General features: G+C 52.4%; 4 protein-coding genes across 4 annotated transcripts; all 4 read right to left on the bottom strand.

Annotated features, from left to right (window-relative positions):
• Window positions 1–171: 171 nt before the first annotated feature.
• Window positions 172–2,289, bottom strand: N7466_004464 (putative PHD finger domain protein (Ing1); the record flags this gene model as incomplete). The annotated part of the gene is made up of 5 exons (XM_057163861.1): window positions 172–230; window positions 307–810; window positions 876–1,081; window positions 1,169–1,821; window positions 1,894–2,289. 5 exons carry the CDS (start codon window positions 2,287–2,289, stop codon window positions 172–174), a joined length of 1,818 nt encoding a protein of 605 aa, XP_057022542.1.
• A 941-nt stretch (window positions 2,290–3,230) lies between these two features.
• On the bottom strand, window positions 3,231–6,555 carry kgd1 (alpha-ketoglutarate dehydrogenase KGD1; the record flags this gene model as incomplete). Its single annotated transcript, XM_057163860.1, has 4 exons — window positions 3,231–4,146; window positions 4,216–4,547; window positions 4,594–6,261; window positions 6,391–6,555. 4 exons carry the CDS (start codon window positions 6,553–6,555, stop codon window positions 3,231–3,233), a joined length of 3,081 nt encoding a protein of 1,026 aa, XP_057022541.1.
• Window positions 6,556–7,416: 861 nt separating this feature from the next.
• N7466_004462 (uncharacterized protein) lies at window positions 7,417–10,536 on the bottom strand (the record flags this gene model as incomplete). Its single annotated transcript, XM_057163859.1, has 1 exon — window positions 7,417–10,536. One exon carries the CDS (start codon window positions 10,534–10,536, stop codon window positions 7,417–7,419), a length of 3,120 nt encoding a protein of 1,039 aa, XP_057022540.1.
• Window positions 10,537–11,596: 1,060 nt separating this feature from the next.
• N7466_004461 (uncharacterized protein) lies at window positions 11,597–14,245 on the bottom strand (the record flags this gene model as incomplete). The annotated part of the gene is made up of 1 exon (XM_057163858.1): window positions 11,597–14,245. The coding sequence occupies one exon, from the start codon at window positions 14,243–14,245 to the stop codon at window positions 11,597–11,599; it is 2,649 nt and encodes an 882-aa protein (XP_057022539.1).
• Between the last annotated feature and the right edge of the window lie 442 nt (window positions 14,246–14,687).

Raw genomic sequence — 14,687 nt, 5'->3', positions numbered from 1 at the left:
GGAATATTTGGAGTGATGTAAAAAGTGTCTTCATTATTTATAGGAGATCGTTTGCAGTTCTTAAGTCATGTATGTCTAGCATCAAGCTCCTATCTCGAATGAAGATGCATTACCTAGCCGATGGAGAAATGATTATCAGATCCAAGGTAGTAAGAGTATCGGTCCCATCATCTACCGTCCATTGCGACCTCGTCGCATATTCTCCTTACACTCGTTGCAGAACCATTTGACTATCCAGATATTAGCATGTAAGGTCCAAAAAAAAAAAAAAAACAAAGTGCGCGATTATGGATGCATAGAACTCACCATTCTTCCCTGGGGGCTTCGTCAACCCAACACAAGACAAGTGGAACCATTCGCGCGGACAGGCGTCATTGTCACAGGCAACCATCTCGCCGAAACTGATCTCATTACAATAGCAGTACCGCGGCTCGCCTTCTTCGTCTTCGTCATCGCCCTCGTGGATCGACTCCTCATCCGATGGTATCGCAGGCGCTGGCATGGCGGGCTTCTTGGCGTTGCGCTTGTTCGGCGCAGGATCTGTACTCCGTGTGGGTCTGGAGCGAGACTGGGCAGGCTCGGCCAAGGCAGGTATCAACGGTGTAGAGGTCTTGGAGGTTCGGCCCTTGGACGGTTCGGTCTCGAGGGGTTGATCGGTAGGTCGTCCGTCTAGGTCATCCTGCTTAGCTCCAGTTTGTGCGGATGTTCGCATGCCAGCCTCGGCTTCGTAGTCGCGACTTGGGTCGGCGGTGACCGCTTCGATTTTGAGGGGCCCATCGCGGGTTGTGGATCTGGGGTCGGCGGGTTTGGCTAGATAAGGACAATACGGTTAGAACAAGGCACAAGGCAGGGAGGAAGAGGGTGGGTAAACATACTAGCCGGTTGTCCCACGCGATTTGAAGCAGATGACGTTGGTCGTTGTCGGGAGTTGCTGGTTTGCCCCGCGTTCTGCTGTGCTCGAGCGGATTGAGGGCGTGTTGGGTTTGGTCCCGGGCTGCCAGCTCCACGTGGGGCATTGAAGGTCCCGATAAGAGGAGAGGGGGCCATAACAGGCGAAGCGGCATTGGAAGTGACGTTAGTCCTGCAATAAAACAGTCAGAATCGGTACAGACAAAACAAACGAGATGAAGGTTGGGTGGAAAAAAACAACGATGACGACTAAACTTACTTCTTGCGAGCTGCAGTTGTACCGGCATTGGGAGCGCGAGACCGTTTTTTCTCTACTCCATCCTTGGCTGGAGCTCTCTGGCTGGTCGCACCACTGGCAGTGCGGTCCATCGGTGTACCCATATCAATGGCCGGAGGCCGCTCTTTGTCTACTCTTCGACGCTTGGTCGTAGCATTTTGCTCGGCTCCCGCATTATCACCACGAGACTTCGTCGTCGCGGTCTTTCGGGCTCCGCGAGAATCTTCATAGTCTGCATCAGCATTTGCTCGACGCTGCTTCCGTGCCAAAACTGCCTCGCGCCGTGCTTCGCTGCGACTAGCAGCTTCAGCCTCGTGGAGTGCGTTTGACAAATCCTGCCTATGCGAGACTGCTTCCCGGCGGGGGCGCTCGTTGGCTGCCGTCTTGACGGCATTTTTGTTTGAGTATGCCCAGTGTGTCAGACTACCCAGACGAGCCTCTGCGCTGATCTCACCCGCAATGAACGGGTACACATTATCGAGGCGTACGACCTGACGGTCCAATTCCTCATTTGCATTGGAAATGACATGGTTTTTCTCATCAGCAGTCATCATGAGATCTGAAAGGCTCTGGCGCACGCGATCGAAGAGGAGGCGACGGTTTTTGCTGTCGGGCGATTCGGACTGGGAAAGCTCCTACAGAAGAGAAATACCATCAGTACACAATTCGTGATCAAAATTCTCACAGATCTAGCAAAATCAACGTACCTGGGGTATGACATCCTCTCGCAATACACCAGCAACAATAGGCGCTGGGTGGGGGGGATGAGGAACCGGTTGCGACACTGATGAAAGCTGGAGCAGTTGCAACAAATTTTCCTCCAGTGCCCACGCCTTAGCGTCCACTTCTTTCAACAACGAATTATGTCGGCGAAACTCGCGTGGGAGAGCAGTTATCGCGTCGGTAAAGTGTGTAAGGGCAGGGTAGAAGCCATGAGGAACAGGGGGAGTAGAGGGAATCTCTGCAGTCGAGCCACGCCCAAAGCCAAAGGAAGAACGGCCGACAGTCTTGGAGGTTCGGGATGGGTTTGTTCGAGTTTGGCGGGCTGATTGGCGGACTCCTTGGCCCTGGGGATTCAAGGCTGATGACGAGACGGTGGACATGGTGAAAATGCTATGGTTAAGCTGGGGTTTGCACCGTTGCAGGAGCTTTTTGGGGGCTCCTGAGTCCAACCTGATGAAATCAGAGTGAAGTATGGAAATTCAATTACTGATATAAAAATTCCTGTCAACAAATAGTTGTACAACAACTTATACACCAAGAGTGAAGACGACGAGGGGAGTGCCTGTAGTCGAAAGTTTGCGTGCGGAGAAGAGCGCATTAGATCAGGTGAATTTTCGCCAGCGGAGCCAGGCATCAACATGGATTAGTCAACACGTTTGTCCACGCTACAATGATGTCATATCAACCATACACCTTCAACTTTCAAGGGACCCTGAGCTCCTTAATCTGCGTTAAGCCTCTCAGTATGACCAAGAAATGTATCAAGACCATGACTCCACTAGTCAAACTTCCGGTAATTGAAGCGAAGCCAACAGTCCCTGCCTTATTACCAATTCTTAAAATTAAATCCCAAGAAGGTTGCTTGTTACTAAAGAACAACCATCTCGAGGGTCCATGCAGTTGTGAACTGGAACTTTACCCCCACTGTGATCGTCAAAGTAAGGAGGCCCCGTAGCATAGCTATACCTTTAACAACATTATGAATCCGCCCCACATCTCCATTAATTCTTGCACAGGCTTTGCAGTTCTACAATTTACTTTCGATGTTGGTAGTAATATGGATATCAAATGCCACAACTGAATGAAATTTGTATTTTACAGACATGAATCTAGGTATAGACGCGCCCACCAGCAAAAGCAAGACGGGCTGTATACACCGTGGCCGAGAACAAAGACAATCATGCAAATAAGAAAAAAAAAAGTAGTACAAAGGAAATCGGACGCTAGCTTCTGCGAACCAATGGACAAAAGGAAAAGTAAGCCATTTCAATAGCAATTGTGCCTCGGCTTAAAACCGAGGTCATCTAGTCATGAAAGGCATTTACTCGCCCTTCAGGCGCTCCTGGTGGACGGAGAAAGCCTCCTCGAGGAACTCCTGCTCCTCCTTCAAGTGAACAGCCTTGAGACCAGAGGCGACGGAAGCACTGGGGGCACGACCAGCGTACATGACGTGGCGGCGGTTGTGGTGCTCGGTGGAGTTGAGCAGGGTCTCAAGACGGGGCTGGGCGTAAGACCAGGGACCGGCGTTGAGGGGCTCCTCCTGGCACCAGACGATGTCCTTGGCGTTGGGGTAGCTGTCAAGGTTCTCCTTGAGCTGGGCCCAAGGGAAGGGGTGCAGCTGCTCAACACGGGTGATGGCAGTGTTGCGGAGACCGTTGGCCTCACGGTGCTTGACAAGGGCGGCGTAGACCTGTCCAGAGCACATAATGACACGGTCGATCTTCTCGGGGGCCTCGATGGCACCGGTCTCGTGGGCGGTGTCACGGATGATCCACTGGAAGTGGGAGTCATCGGTGAAGGCCTCGATGTCAGAGCGAGCAATGGGGTGACGCAGGAGAGCCTTGGAGAAGAAGATGATCAAAGGCTTGCGGAACTGGCGCTGCATCTGGCGACGGAGAACGTGGAACAAGTTGGAGGGCTCAGTCATGTAGACAATCTGCATGTTGCAGTCCTGGTGCTGGCGGTCAAGCTTGTCACCAGGGGGGAACACGCGAGGCTCCTCGTTACAGAGCTGCAACCAACGCTCCATACGACCGGAAGAGTGCTCAGGACCCTGTCCATCGTAACCGTGGGGCAGAGAGACAACCAGACCGGAACGCTGCAACCACTTGGATTCACCGGAGGCGATGAACTGATCAATGATACACTGAGCGTTGTTGGCGAAGTCACCGAACTGGGCCTCCCACATGACCAAAGCCTCGGGGGAGGTCAGGGAGTAACCGTACTCGAAACCAAGACTAAAGAAGAAATTAGCATTACATTTCAAACTGACAGGGAGATTCGTTTTGGGGGGCTTTTTAACTTACCAACCGAACTCACTCAGGGAGGAGTTGGAGATGACGAAGCTACCCTGCTTGTCGCTGATGTGCTGCAGGGGAGTGTGGACAGCCTCAGTCTCCTGGTCGTGGAGAACGGCGTGACGCTGAGAGAAGGTACCACGCTCAACATCCTGTCCGGAGACACGGACGTGGTAACCCTCGTCAACAAGGGAACCGAAGGCCAGAGCCTCGGCAGTAGCCCAGTCAATACCCTTACCCTCGTCAACAGCCTTCTTGCGGCCGGCCAAGATACGCTTCAAGTTCTTGTGGAGAGTGAAGCCCTCGGGGGCGGCAGCACCGCTGACCTTATCGGCAATGTTCTTCAGGGAAGTGGTGGCGATGGCAGTGGGAAGGTGGGGGGAGGACCTCAGTGGCCAACTCCTTGGGGCTCTTGAAGTTGTTCCAGGCGGAGGTGAGCCACTCCTTACCGGTAGGCTGGTAGTCCTTGCTGCGGTCGAAGCTGTCGTTGAGCATTCCCCAAACCCACTTCTTGTGCTCATCAATGTCCTCCTTGGTGAAGGTACCCTCGGCAATGAGCTTCTCGACGTACTTGTCAAGCTGGGCCTTCTGCTCAGCAATGCGCTTGTACATGCGAGGCTGGGTGAACGAGGGCTGATCAGTCTCGTTGTGACCCTGCTTACGGTAGCAGACCATGTCAATGACAACGTCACGCTTGAACTCAGCGCGCCAATCGGCGGCAACCTGGCAAACGTAGTTGACGGCCTCGACATCATCGGCGTTCACGTGGAAGACGGGAGCATCAATGGACTTGGCAATGTCCGAGCAGTAAGGGGTGGAACGGGCAAAGCGGGGGTCGGTGGTGAAACCAATCTGGTTGTTCACGACAATGTGGACGGTACCACCGGTGGAGTAGGCGGGAAGAGACTGGAATCCCATGGTCTCGTAGACAACACCCTGAGCGGCGAAGGCAGCGTCACCGTGGAGCAAAACACCCATAGCGGTGTTGAACTCGGTCTCGTCGTTGTTGTAGTGCTGGATGGCACGAGCCTTACCCAGGACAACGGGGTCCTCGGCCTCCAAGTGAGAGGGGTTGGCAACCAGGGACAACTGGACACGCTTTCCGGAGGGGGTAGGGCGCTCGAAGTTCATACCCAAGTGGTACTTGACATCACCGGAACCCTCGTCGGAAGGCTCAGTGGAACCAGCGAACTCACTGAAGATGGACTCGTTGGGCTTGCGAACAACGTTGGACAGAACGTTCAGGCGACCACGGTGGGGCATACCGATGACAATGTCCTTGATACCGTAGTCAACACTGCGATCGATCAGAGCCTTCATACCGGGGACAAGGGTCTCGCAACCCTCCAGACCGAAACGCTTATCGTTGGGGTACTTGGTAGCCAGGAAAGACTCGAAGCTGGAAGACCAGATGAGACGATCCAGAATGCGACGCTTGTCATCGACCGAGTAGCGGAAGGGCTCGGGGACCTCGAAGCGGTCACGGATCCACTCGCAGGGCTTGCGGTCGGGGATGTGAATGTACTCAACACCGTAGGAGCCGCAGTAGATCTTCTCGCAAGACTCAATGATCTCGCGGAGGGTCATCTTGGTGCGCTCTCCGGTGACGAAACGGGGCAAGATACCGGGTCCAAGAGCGAACTCCTGGTCCAGGTCGCGCTCAGTGAAACCGTAGTGGTCGAGCTCAAGCTCCTTGGGCTTGTCGTAGCCGAAAGCCTCGGCCTCTCCGCGAATGCCGAGAGGATCGATCTTGGCCTTGTGGTGACCACGGGCCTGGTAAGCGCGCACAAGAAGCTGAACCTTCAAGTGGTTGGTGACATCGGTACCACCGGCAAGGCCAGCAGCGGGCATGTCCTGGGGGACACCGCCAGTTGGGGTGGGGACGAGGGTAGGGGGAGGAGTGAAAGCCTGGGACATGGGCATGGAGCCAGACTCCATGTTCTTGAAGTAAGTCTGCCATGAGATGTGGACACTGGACGGGTCACGCTTCCATGCCATGTACATCTCATCAATGTAGTTGGCAGTGTTGCCGGAGAGGAAAGAATCGTTGGCGTCCTAATAACAGAAACGTGATGTCGCATTAGTCGAGTTTTTTTGGGGGGGTTGCGCCCCAATCGCGCGCAATGATGATGTTTTTTTTTTTTTTGATTGGATTTTTTTTTCAAAGGCTGGTTTCTAGCTTACCACTCCAGGTCTTGAGGCCTCGGAAGCATATTGGCGGGTACCGTTGACAACAGCGAGAGGACGACGAGCAGCGAGGCTGAAGCCAGGGTTCTTCGAGGCGAAACGAGCGCTCGAGGCGAGGTGGAAGGACCTCCGAGAGGCCTTCAAGGCAGTATTCCTGAACATTTGAGGGATTTGTTTCCGACGAAGCCGGAAGTTGTTTGGAGGGAAAAAAGGGGGAAGAAAGAGATCAAGACAGCTAAAGTCTCAGACTGAGCCGAAATAGGGACAATCTCAAACCGATCTAATAGTCACGCGCACATTAGCCCCCGAAGTTGCCAGGTTGTTGTTCTCTGCCGAGAATACCGACGGAGCAAAGGAAGCGGCGGAAACACGTACAGGTATGATTAAATTGCGCGAATTAGGTGTCGACTATTATTGCCGTAGCACCTATAAAGAATCTGGACTCATTAGAGAGCAGAAAATCTGCTGAATAAAAGAACTGGGGTAAAAGGGTTTAGATTGGAGAAGAAGGGGAGCCAGCTAAACTCGGAGGAACCTGCAACTTGGAATGAGGCTGGTGCGCTGAGTCAGCCCGGGTCCATTGCCGGTTTTACGTTACTGAGACGCGGCCACTCCGACTCGTGAGCCACATCGATCCACTGCCCGGCTAAGCATTTCGGCCTTTTGCGGGTGATTTCGGCCCAGGCGGGTGTTCCATGCACTACAATGACGGCACTGAAGGATAGCTTTACAAGTTATACAAATAGGGACCTCGGGAAGTGGAGGATTTGGTGAATGCTTTCAAATTTTGTATATCAACATGATTCGCTAGATCACCTGGAAGAATATAAGAACAATCGGTGTATAAGGGTAAACGCCAACCAGAAAACATACTCGGGCAGGTCATTAAATCGTTAGAGAGAAACAAACAAAAAAAAATGAATAATGCCAATCCATATGCAACAAAGAAACGATGATGGCTGCAAATTATATCCAGGGGGAATGAGAAGAAATGATGCGAAAGGGTCCAAAAGAAAAGCAAGTTCACAGGACATTCAGGCGCTGAGTGCCGGAATTCGGCAATTCCTCCTCGATATCTGCGTAGATCGGGCCGTCAATTCCGCTATGCGGGAGATCGGCATATTGAGCTAGCCCAGTAACCTTGAGCGGTGAAATCGTATGGGAAACATGGTCGTCATGGTGATCAATCATACCCGCTAAACCCTCATCGGCATAGTGCCTAGCCTCAGAAGGACTAGCAGCTTCTGAAGGTCCAGCAAAGCTGCCGCGGTGTGAAGATGTGATAGTATGGGGTGGCGGACTACCAGCGCTGCTGCGAAGACTTCCATTGCTTCCACCCCAAGCACCACGTCGCAGTTTCAGGAGAGCGCTTAGTGTCATCTCGTCGTCCAGGTTGCCCATGTCAACCAGCTGGGCCAAACCCGGGCTAGCGAGTGATGGGTTTGAATGGGCGGCACCGTGCGCCTTTAATGAGATTAGGGAGTTACGAGTACTCCATTCACTACGTTCGGTGATCGGGGTCAAGCTGGGTTCCTGGAATTTCCCACGGCTGCTAAAGCTGCGCGTGATACCTTCGACTCCTCGGGGACCAAAGTAGCCTCCGTTTGTGAGTTCAGAAGTGCCATTCGCCTGAGCATAAAAGCCAAATTCTTGGCCGTAGAAACCCTCGTCGTCGTTCTCCAGTGCCTCGGCATTGGCTGCAGCGACGATAGGATCATCGTAATATGCATAGTCATTATAGATATCATCTTCAAAGACGTCATCAAATCCCATCATATCCATTGCTTGACTGATGCGGCTGTCATCTGATGCCAGTCCAGGCTGTGAGTCGCCAGTTTGAGATGTCTGCGGTATGCTTTCCTGTCCCACAGACCGCTCGCTTGTACTGAACGAGCGTTCAAATTGGCTTTGAGCCACCGCTTCATTTGCTGCGAATTGTAGGGCATTGTGTAATACCTCTAGGTTTTGCTCTGTGAGAACACCACCATGAGCCCGTGCAGGTCCCAGATTAGGTATCGGCTCACCAAGCGGCCCACGCTTTATGGGGCCCGTCTGGTACTCACTTGCCACGCTGGGCATGTGCTTAAGTCCTTGGCTAGCATCCTCATCGAGTGGCATGTCATTTTCCAGGCGCTCATCTTCCTCCGGAATGGTAGGTGGAGGTTCCTGACTAGCCTCTTTGTTGACAATCTTTCGTTCATATAGATGACTCGTTTCATCATCAAAGATTGATTCATCAAAGCCACCATCTTCATCATCAGCATCGAGATCCCCAAATTCACCATCGTCAAAATACATGTCGTCATCATCAACGACTGGCTGCATGTGGTCATCTGGAAGCTGCTGGGTATCCTCCATGAAAGAATGATTTTGGGCAACATCGTTTGGCTCTGGGTCCATCTGCTCCTGGCTGAAATACGTATTCCTTCCCATCACAAGAGCGGGATCAATGCCCACTGGGTTGTTCATGAATTCAGATGGCGGCGCGGGTGTAGTCGGGCTCGCAACAACAGGTGAAAGAGCAGGTAGGGCCCAGGACTTCAAATCGCCATTAACGTCCCGAGAAACAGTAGGAGTATAGTCCTCGTCATAATCAGCGCCGATTTCAGGGATGTCTTCTTCGAGGTCATCCATGTCATCCATCATGTCATGGTCGAATTCATCATCAAAATCGTCAAAATATCCATCATCTCTTTTTCGTGCAGCTTCTTTCGCCTTATGCTTTTCTTCGAGTAGCTTCTCCTGCACGGAAGATTCCACCCCGCCCATGTCGAAGCTAAACCTTGAAGACGCGTTGCTTTTGAGGTGCTTCGGCAAGCCCGCAGGATGCACCTTGGGGATGATGTCTTGCTCTTTCTGGTTTACCGGGGGGCTTTCCTTTGGCGATTGTGTCACGTAATCTGGTGGTACCTCTGCAGGAAGTTCAACAGGAACGTCTCCGGGAAGTTCTGCAGGAAGGTTGGCATAGTTATCCCCAGCATCTGGGCTGTGCTCGGGGGCAGTCGACGGAAATCTTCGGGCGAAAACCGGTATTGACTTTTCGTAGCCCGGTTCAGATGGGTTTGTCAGTAACGTTGACTGGAGATAACCTTTGTTCTCAACATGCAGCACATTCTCATCATCTTCGAAATGCTCCTTGAACACAGGAGAGTATTCACTGTGTCGCTTCGGTCTATCGTTCCAGGGACTAGAAGGACTTTGTAGCGTCGAATCCGGTGGGATGGGGCTCTTCCCATCGGTCGTGGTAGAATTATCAGACAAATTCCGACGAGCCCGAGGAGCAGAGAAGTCATGGACAATCTTCCCACGAATTCTAGGATCATAATCATCCGGAATGGCAGGTATCAAGTTGGGTGCGCTTAGTTTGGCATCCTCGATGCGAGAGTTACCAATCTGCGAAGACCGGCGACGCGCAAGAAGCGACATCGGGTTCAATAGATGAAGCATCGCCTTGCCTGATTTGTGGTGCACATGCTCCGTCGAGACTTCGCGGTCCGCACTCCGTCTCGATAGACTGCCATCCTGCCTCGAGTCCTTTTGTAATGTATTGGGCTTTTCCACCAGCATTTCCTCGGGCGAAGTTTTCAATCTAAACTGACTCGCCCCCAATCCCGCCGTGGGGGACCGTTTCTGACTTTCAGCGGCTGGGGCCTGCATATTCCGCAGCCCCTTTCCAAACGACAGTCTAAACGGCGAAGTCGGCTTGGAATTCGACTCTCCGTCGCCATCGTCTGCCCGCAATCCTGCCAGGTCGAGTTGGGAATTTCTGGCCTGCGACGTGATGGTTGATTCGGGGACAAGCTCGTCTGGACTCGAATGGGGACGGCCCTCTTTATCGGCAGGCGGCGACGGGACAGCGAGGCTGACAGAGGAAGATAATGGCGCGGCGGAGGAGGTAAAGTTTAGCTTTGCGGCGTCATTCTCCAACGGCGAGTCGCTCCAGGGAGGGGCATCGTATGAAGGATTGCCACCGAAGGCGCTTGTGAAGGTGGGGGTATCGGGAAGCTGGGGAAGCTGGGGAGGGCTGAGTGGACTCTCTGCTGCAGTCGGAGGGGCTGGCGACGGAGCTGGTAGGGAAGCTGGCGGCGCGGTTGAGCGTCGATGGTCCCGACGCCAATATGAGAAAACTGTGGACGAGGGCATTCTCGTCGCTAAACCAGACCCTTTAGCGGCGTATATGTAAGCCGACGTGGTAATTTTTAGGGTACTCGGGACTCCATCGCGGTCAGAGGTACTTGTGGAGGGCTGGTGTTAGTGGAATGGAGGGCTGGAGTCGCTGGACTACTTTTGGAGTCTCACATACCAGGCACTAGTGGGGCTTGAAACGGCCCACTCGGCGTTGAGCTTCGAAGCAGAGACTAGAGCGAATTTGGTAAGTCGAAACAACTACCTCATGATGATTCTGAGCGTATAAAACAATAAATAAAGTAAATTGAGAATGAGAAGTGAGAGATCTGGAATCAAGATCAAGACGTAACTTCAGATCCAAGGTTCGCAGTACATAAAGTAGGGTTACACCAATCGAAGCTTCAGCAGGTCAGATCTATATTTACTTCCTTTACATTGTTCACCCTTGCTTTGAATCGTACACATGTGCAGAACTTATGGATTCTTCGAATTGTTTTATTTCAATACATTGGAAGAAAGTCGACTTACGAAAACTCCAGAATATTGGGCAATACACGAAATATGTGTTTACATAAACATGGATGAACCTTGGTTCAAATGTTAGAAACAAACGTTCACTGTTTGTTAATTTAACAACCTTGGAACGACAAGTCTCTGCGTACTTAGTACCATTAGCCAGGTAGAACCATGTGCATGCTGATGTAGTTGAAATAAACATTTGCAATGGATATAAACAAAAGAAACTCAACATGTGAGGCTCTAAAATGCTGCCCGACGGGCTGTGAGTGAGACCAAGTCGTCTCTATAGATCATACAAACCACGCTACTCTACATGGATATCCCTCAAAAGCAAGAAGAAATGAAAAAAGAGGAGCAAAAAGAAGGTACAATAAGCACAAGAGTACGCTCAGAATGACGACGCTATGATGATGCAATGAGAAAAAGAAAAAAGAAAAAAAAGAGAGAGAGAGAGAGTTTGGGAGCGATAACGAGAGAAAAACAAGGAAAGTACAAGGATCAGAAGACAGTAAGGGGAATGAAATGGTGAAGTCTAGCGAATGTTCAAGGGAATGACCTAGTAGCGAACGCTCTGCCGCCAGCGGTCAATGACATCGCGTTGATTGGGATCAACCGGCTGTCGGGTCATGGTTGGCCCACACACATTGGGCATAGGATAACCTGCGCTGTGCATAGCCATCATGGTATTGTTGTAGCCATAAGGGGGCGGGTAAGTAGGACCATAGCTATACGGCGGTGGGGGTGGCTGGTTCGCTGGGTATGCCTGTGCTTGGTATCCCATATTAGTAGTAGGGAACTGCTGCATGGTCATGCGGTTTCCGAATTGTTGCGTGCGACTGGATTGCTGAAAGGCGTCGTGAGAGGACTTGCGGACTACATTTGAGGGCCGAACCTGGGGGAGAGCAGCCATGCTTCTTCGCACCCGCGGGTTCTTTGCGAGTCCAGGCTGTGCGCCACTTTCTTTTTGAAGGCGCATTCGTCGCTGAGCAAGGGTCTCCTCTTCAGGGGGCTGTTGAGGAGCTGGTGTAGCCTCTGTGACATGTGAGGATCCGAGGCGGCTGTCAAATTCGGCAAGAAGATTATTGGAAAAGTCTGTTTCCGTTGGATTTCGGCCTTTCAATCGTCTCAGACGCGCAGCCAACGTCTCATTCTCCTCTCCTGTCTCGTCCTCTGCGGCGGGCGTTGATGCAGACTCCGATGCAGGCTGTGGCTTCTCAGCGGCATAAAAAGTGACAGGTCGCTTCTCGGGAATTGGCTCCCCCCTCAGTCGAGCCCGACGGGTACTTAGGGGTTCGTGTTCCTCAACATGATGTTTTTCCATTAGACCGCGTGGATGATCCGGATCATCCACAGCGATCTGATCGGGATATAACATTGCAAGAGGCACGTCGTCATCGTCAGCAGCATTGCGACTGTCCCAGGCCAAAGTTACAGGTCGACGTCTTCTCTTCTCGCTCTGCTTTTGGGCCATCGCGTCCAACTCCAGAAGTGTGTTCTGCATGCCTGGCGTGTATTGGGGGACTGCCGTACGTCTCCGCTGTGCAAGCTCTTGCTTTCGCAGCACTAGTTCGGCGAGCAAGGTGTTTGGGGGTCCCACATAGTCCAGCGGCTCGTCCTCTTCCTCTTCCTCATCCTCATCCTCCTCCTCCTCCTCATCATCATCGCCGCTCTCCCGGTAATTCCCATGTTCCTCGTTCCCTGACACATCTGAGCCCTCCGACCCATTCGAATGATGTCTCTCCGAGTCTTCGTGTTGCAATTCACTGTCGGAATGAACCGAACCCTCTGATACATTCTCTCTACTGGTGCTTTGTTGTTGCCCCATTTGAAACTGGGAATTCCGATCTAACTTCTGTTTTCGAAGGGCCTTTCGCTCCTTTCCATAGACGTACGACCCAATGTGACCCGCGTACGGGTGATCCGTGAAAGCCGAGACAGGTGCATGCGCCGAGGCGTCGAGGATGCTATCCAGTGTCGCAACCGCCGAATCCTGCTTCACTTCCAACTCCAGTGTAGTGCTCGGTTTGTCAAAGAAGACGCTTGCTCGAAGCTGCGAAGGCAGTGTCGATTGTCGCTTATCGTTATGACCTTCGGTCGCTCCTTCCCCAAACGCCGCCTTCCTATCTTCAGCCGCGATGGTAGTCAAGATCTGCGTACGACGTTTCTCGCGCTCTGCGATCGGTGGTCTGCGAGATAATTTGGGAGGGAGGTTCAACATGCGTGGAACAGGGGCGGGATAATAAACCATGTTCTCGCCAGTCTGGGGCTGCTTATACGGTTGCGGTTTGCTTGCCAGGGGCGGCTGGCTCAGGGACAGCTGGCGACCGGGATCGGATGGCTCCAGGGGTGCGAAATGAACACCATCGAAGTCGGTAAACAGCGTTGTGGCTTGTTGGAAGGTATCTCCTGATGCGGCCGTATCCGGACGCTCGATCTCCTCGGCAGCCACGGGGGCCGCTGAGCTGTCATATTGACTATGAAAGACTCCATCGTTCGAGGTATGAGGGGGGACTTGTGGGGCGATCAGTAGTGACGCGGGAAACTGGTCCATGAAATGCCCATCGTCATCGTGGGCGGGTTCCGCTACCTGGGCCAGGTAAGATCCACTAGAGGCGGAGCGTTGGCGCGTGGATCGCGATCGGGTCGAGCCATGAGGGGATCTGGTAAGGCTGGCGCCCGGGGAGAATGCACCATTCCGCATGATTACGGAATTGGAAGCCGAACTGTGGGATCGTCGCTTTTGTTCCTGGTCCATCTTACGAATCTCACTGGCAATGTCGGCGGTACTGGAGCTTAGACGCTCTGCGCTTTGTTCCAGTCGCTCTACATTGCCTGCATAGGCACCTTGCAACGATTGCAAATCCGGGGTTGGGTGACTGAGAGGGATGGGGATATCGCTGGAAGCACTTCGTAAAGGAGGATCGGGGGAGGAATGGCGCGCGACCGCGGTGTTAAGTGGAGGAATGCGGTGATGTTTGGGGGAAGGATCGGCGTCGTAGTCATCGGCCTCAACCACATCGTAGTTGGAGGAAGTCATGGAGCGGTAGATGGCACCCAACTGGGATTCGGGGTTTTCGACAGTTCTAGCGGATTCTAAGTGACGGTGGTCGACATGCCGTCCTTGAGAACGGGAAAGCGAATGATTCGAATGGTCAGAGTCAGAGTCCGAGGCGACCTCCACCTGAGCGACAGCGTTATAGGCCATGATCAATCACAATCACAAACGCCGTGTCGCACATCCAGGTCCAGTCCAATTCAGAACAAAAGAAGTTGGGGGACCATATGAGTTGAAAGGGTCACAATCCAAAAGGGAGACAAGTCTGGGCAGGGACTGAATGCGTGTTTCATCTGTGTAACCCTATCAGCACTTGAGAGTTGCTTTCATGCTTTTTCTCTTGCTAATTACCACGCAAACGGAGAAGAGGAATTAGTATTGCAAAAACAACGTTGAACTTGCTTTTTTTTGTTGTTTGTGTACTTTTTTCCTTTTTTTTCTCCCTGGGATTTTTTTTTTTTTGCCTCTTTGGAGATTTGGAGATTTTGGGCTAATTTTGGAAATGTGTCACACTGTAAAAAGAACCCCAGGTTGGGGTTCCGTGGAATGGGCTTCTATTTACGAGACAAAAGGTGGAATCAGGGAAACGCCC

The sequence above is a fragment of the Penicillium verhagenii genome (assembly GCF_028828195.1).
Source record: "Penicillium verhagenii strain IBT 33310 chromosome Unknown utg000005l_segment0_segment0, whole genome shotgun sequence".
Taxonomy (NCBI): Eukaryota; Fungi; Ascomycota; class Eurotiomycetes; order Eurotiales; family Aspergillaceae; genus Penicillium; species Penicillium verhagenii.
The sequence above is the reverse complement of the archived record's forward strand: the minus strand, read 5'-3'. Positions and strand labels throughout refer to the sequence as shown.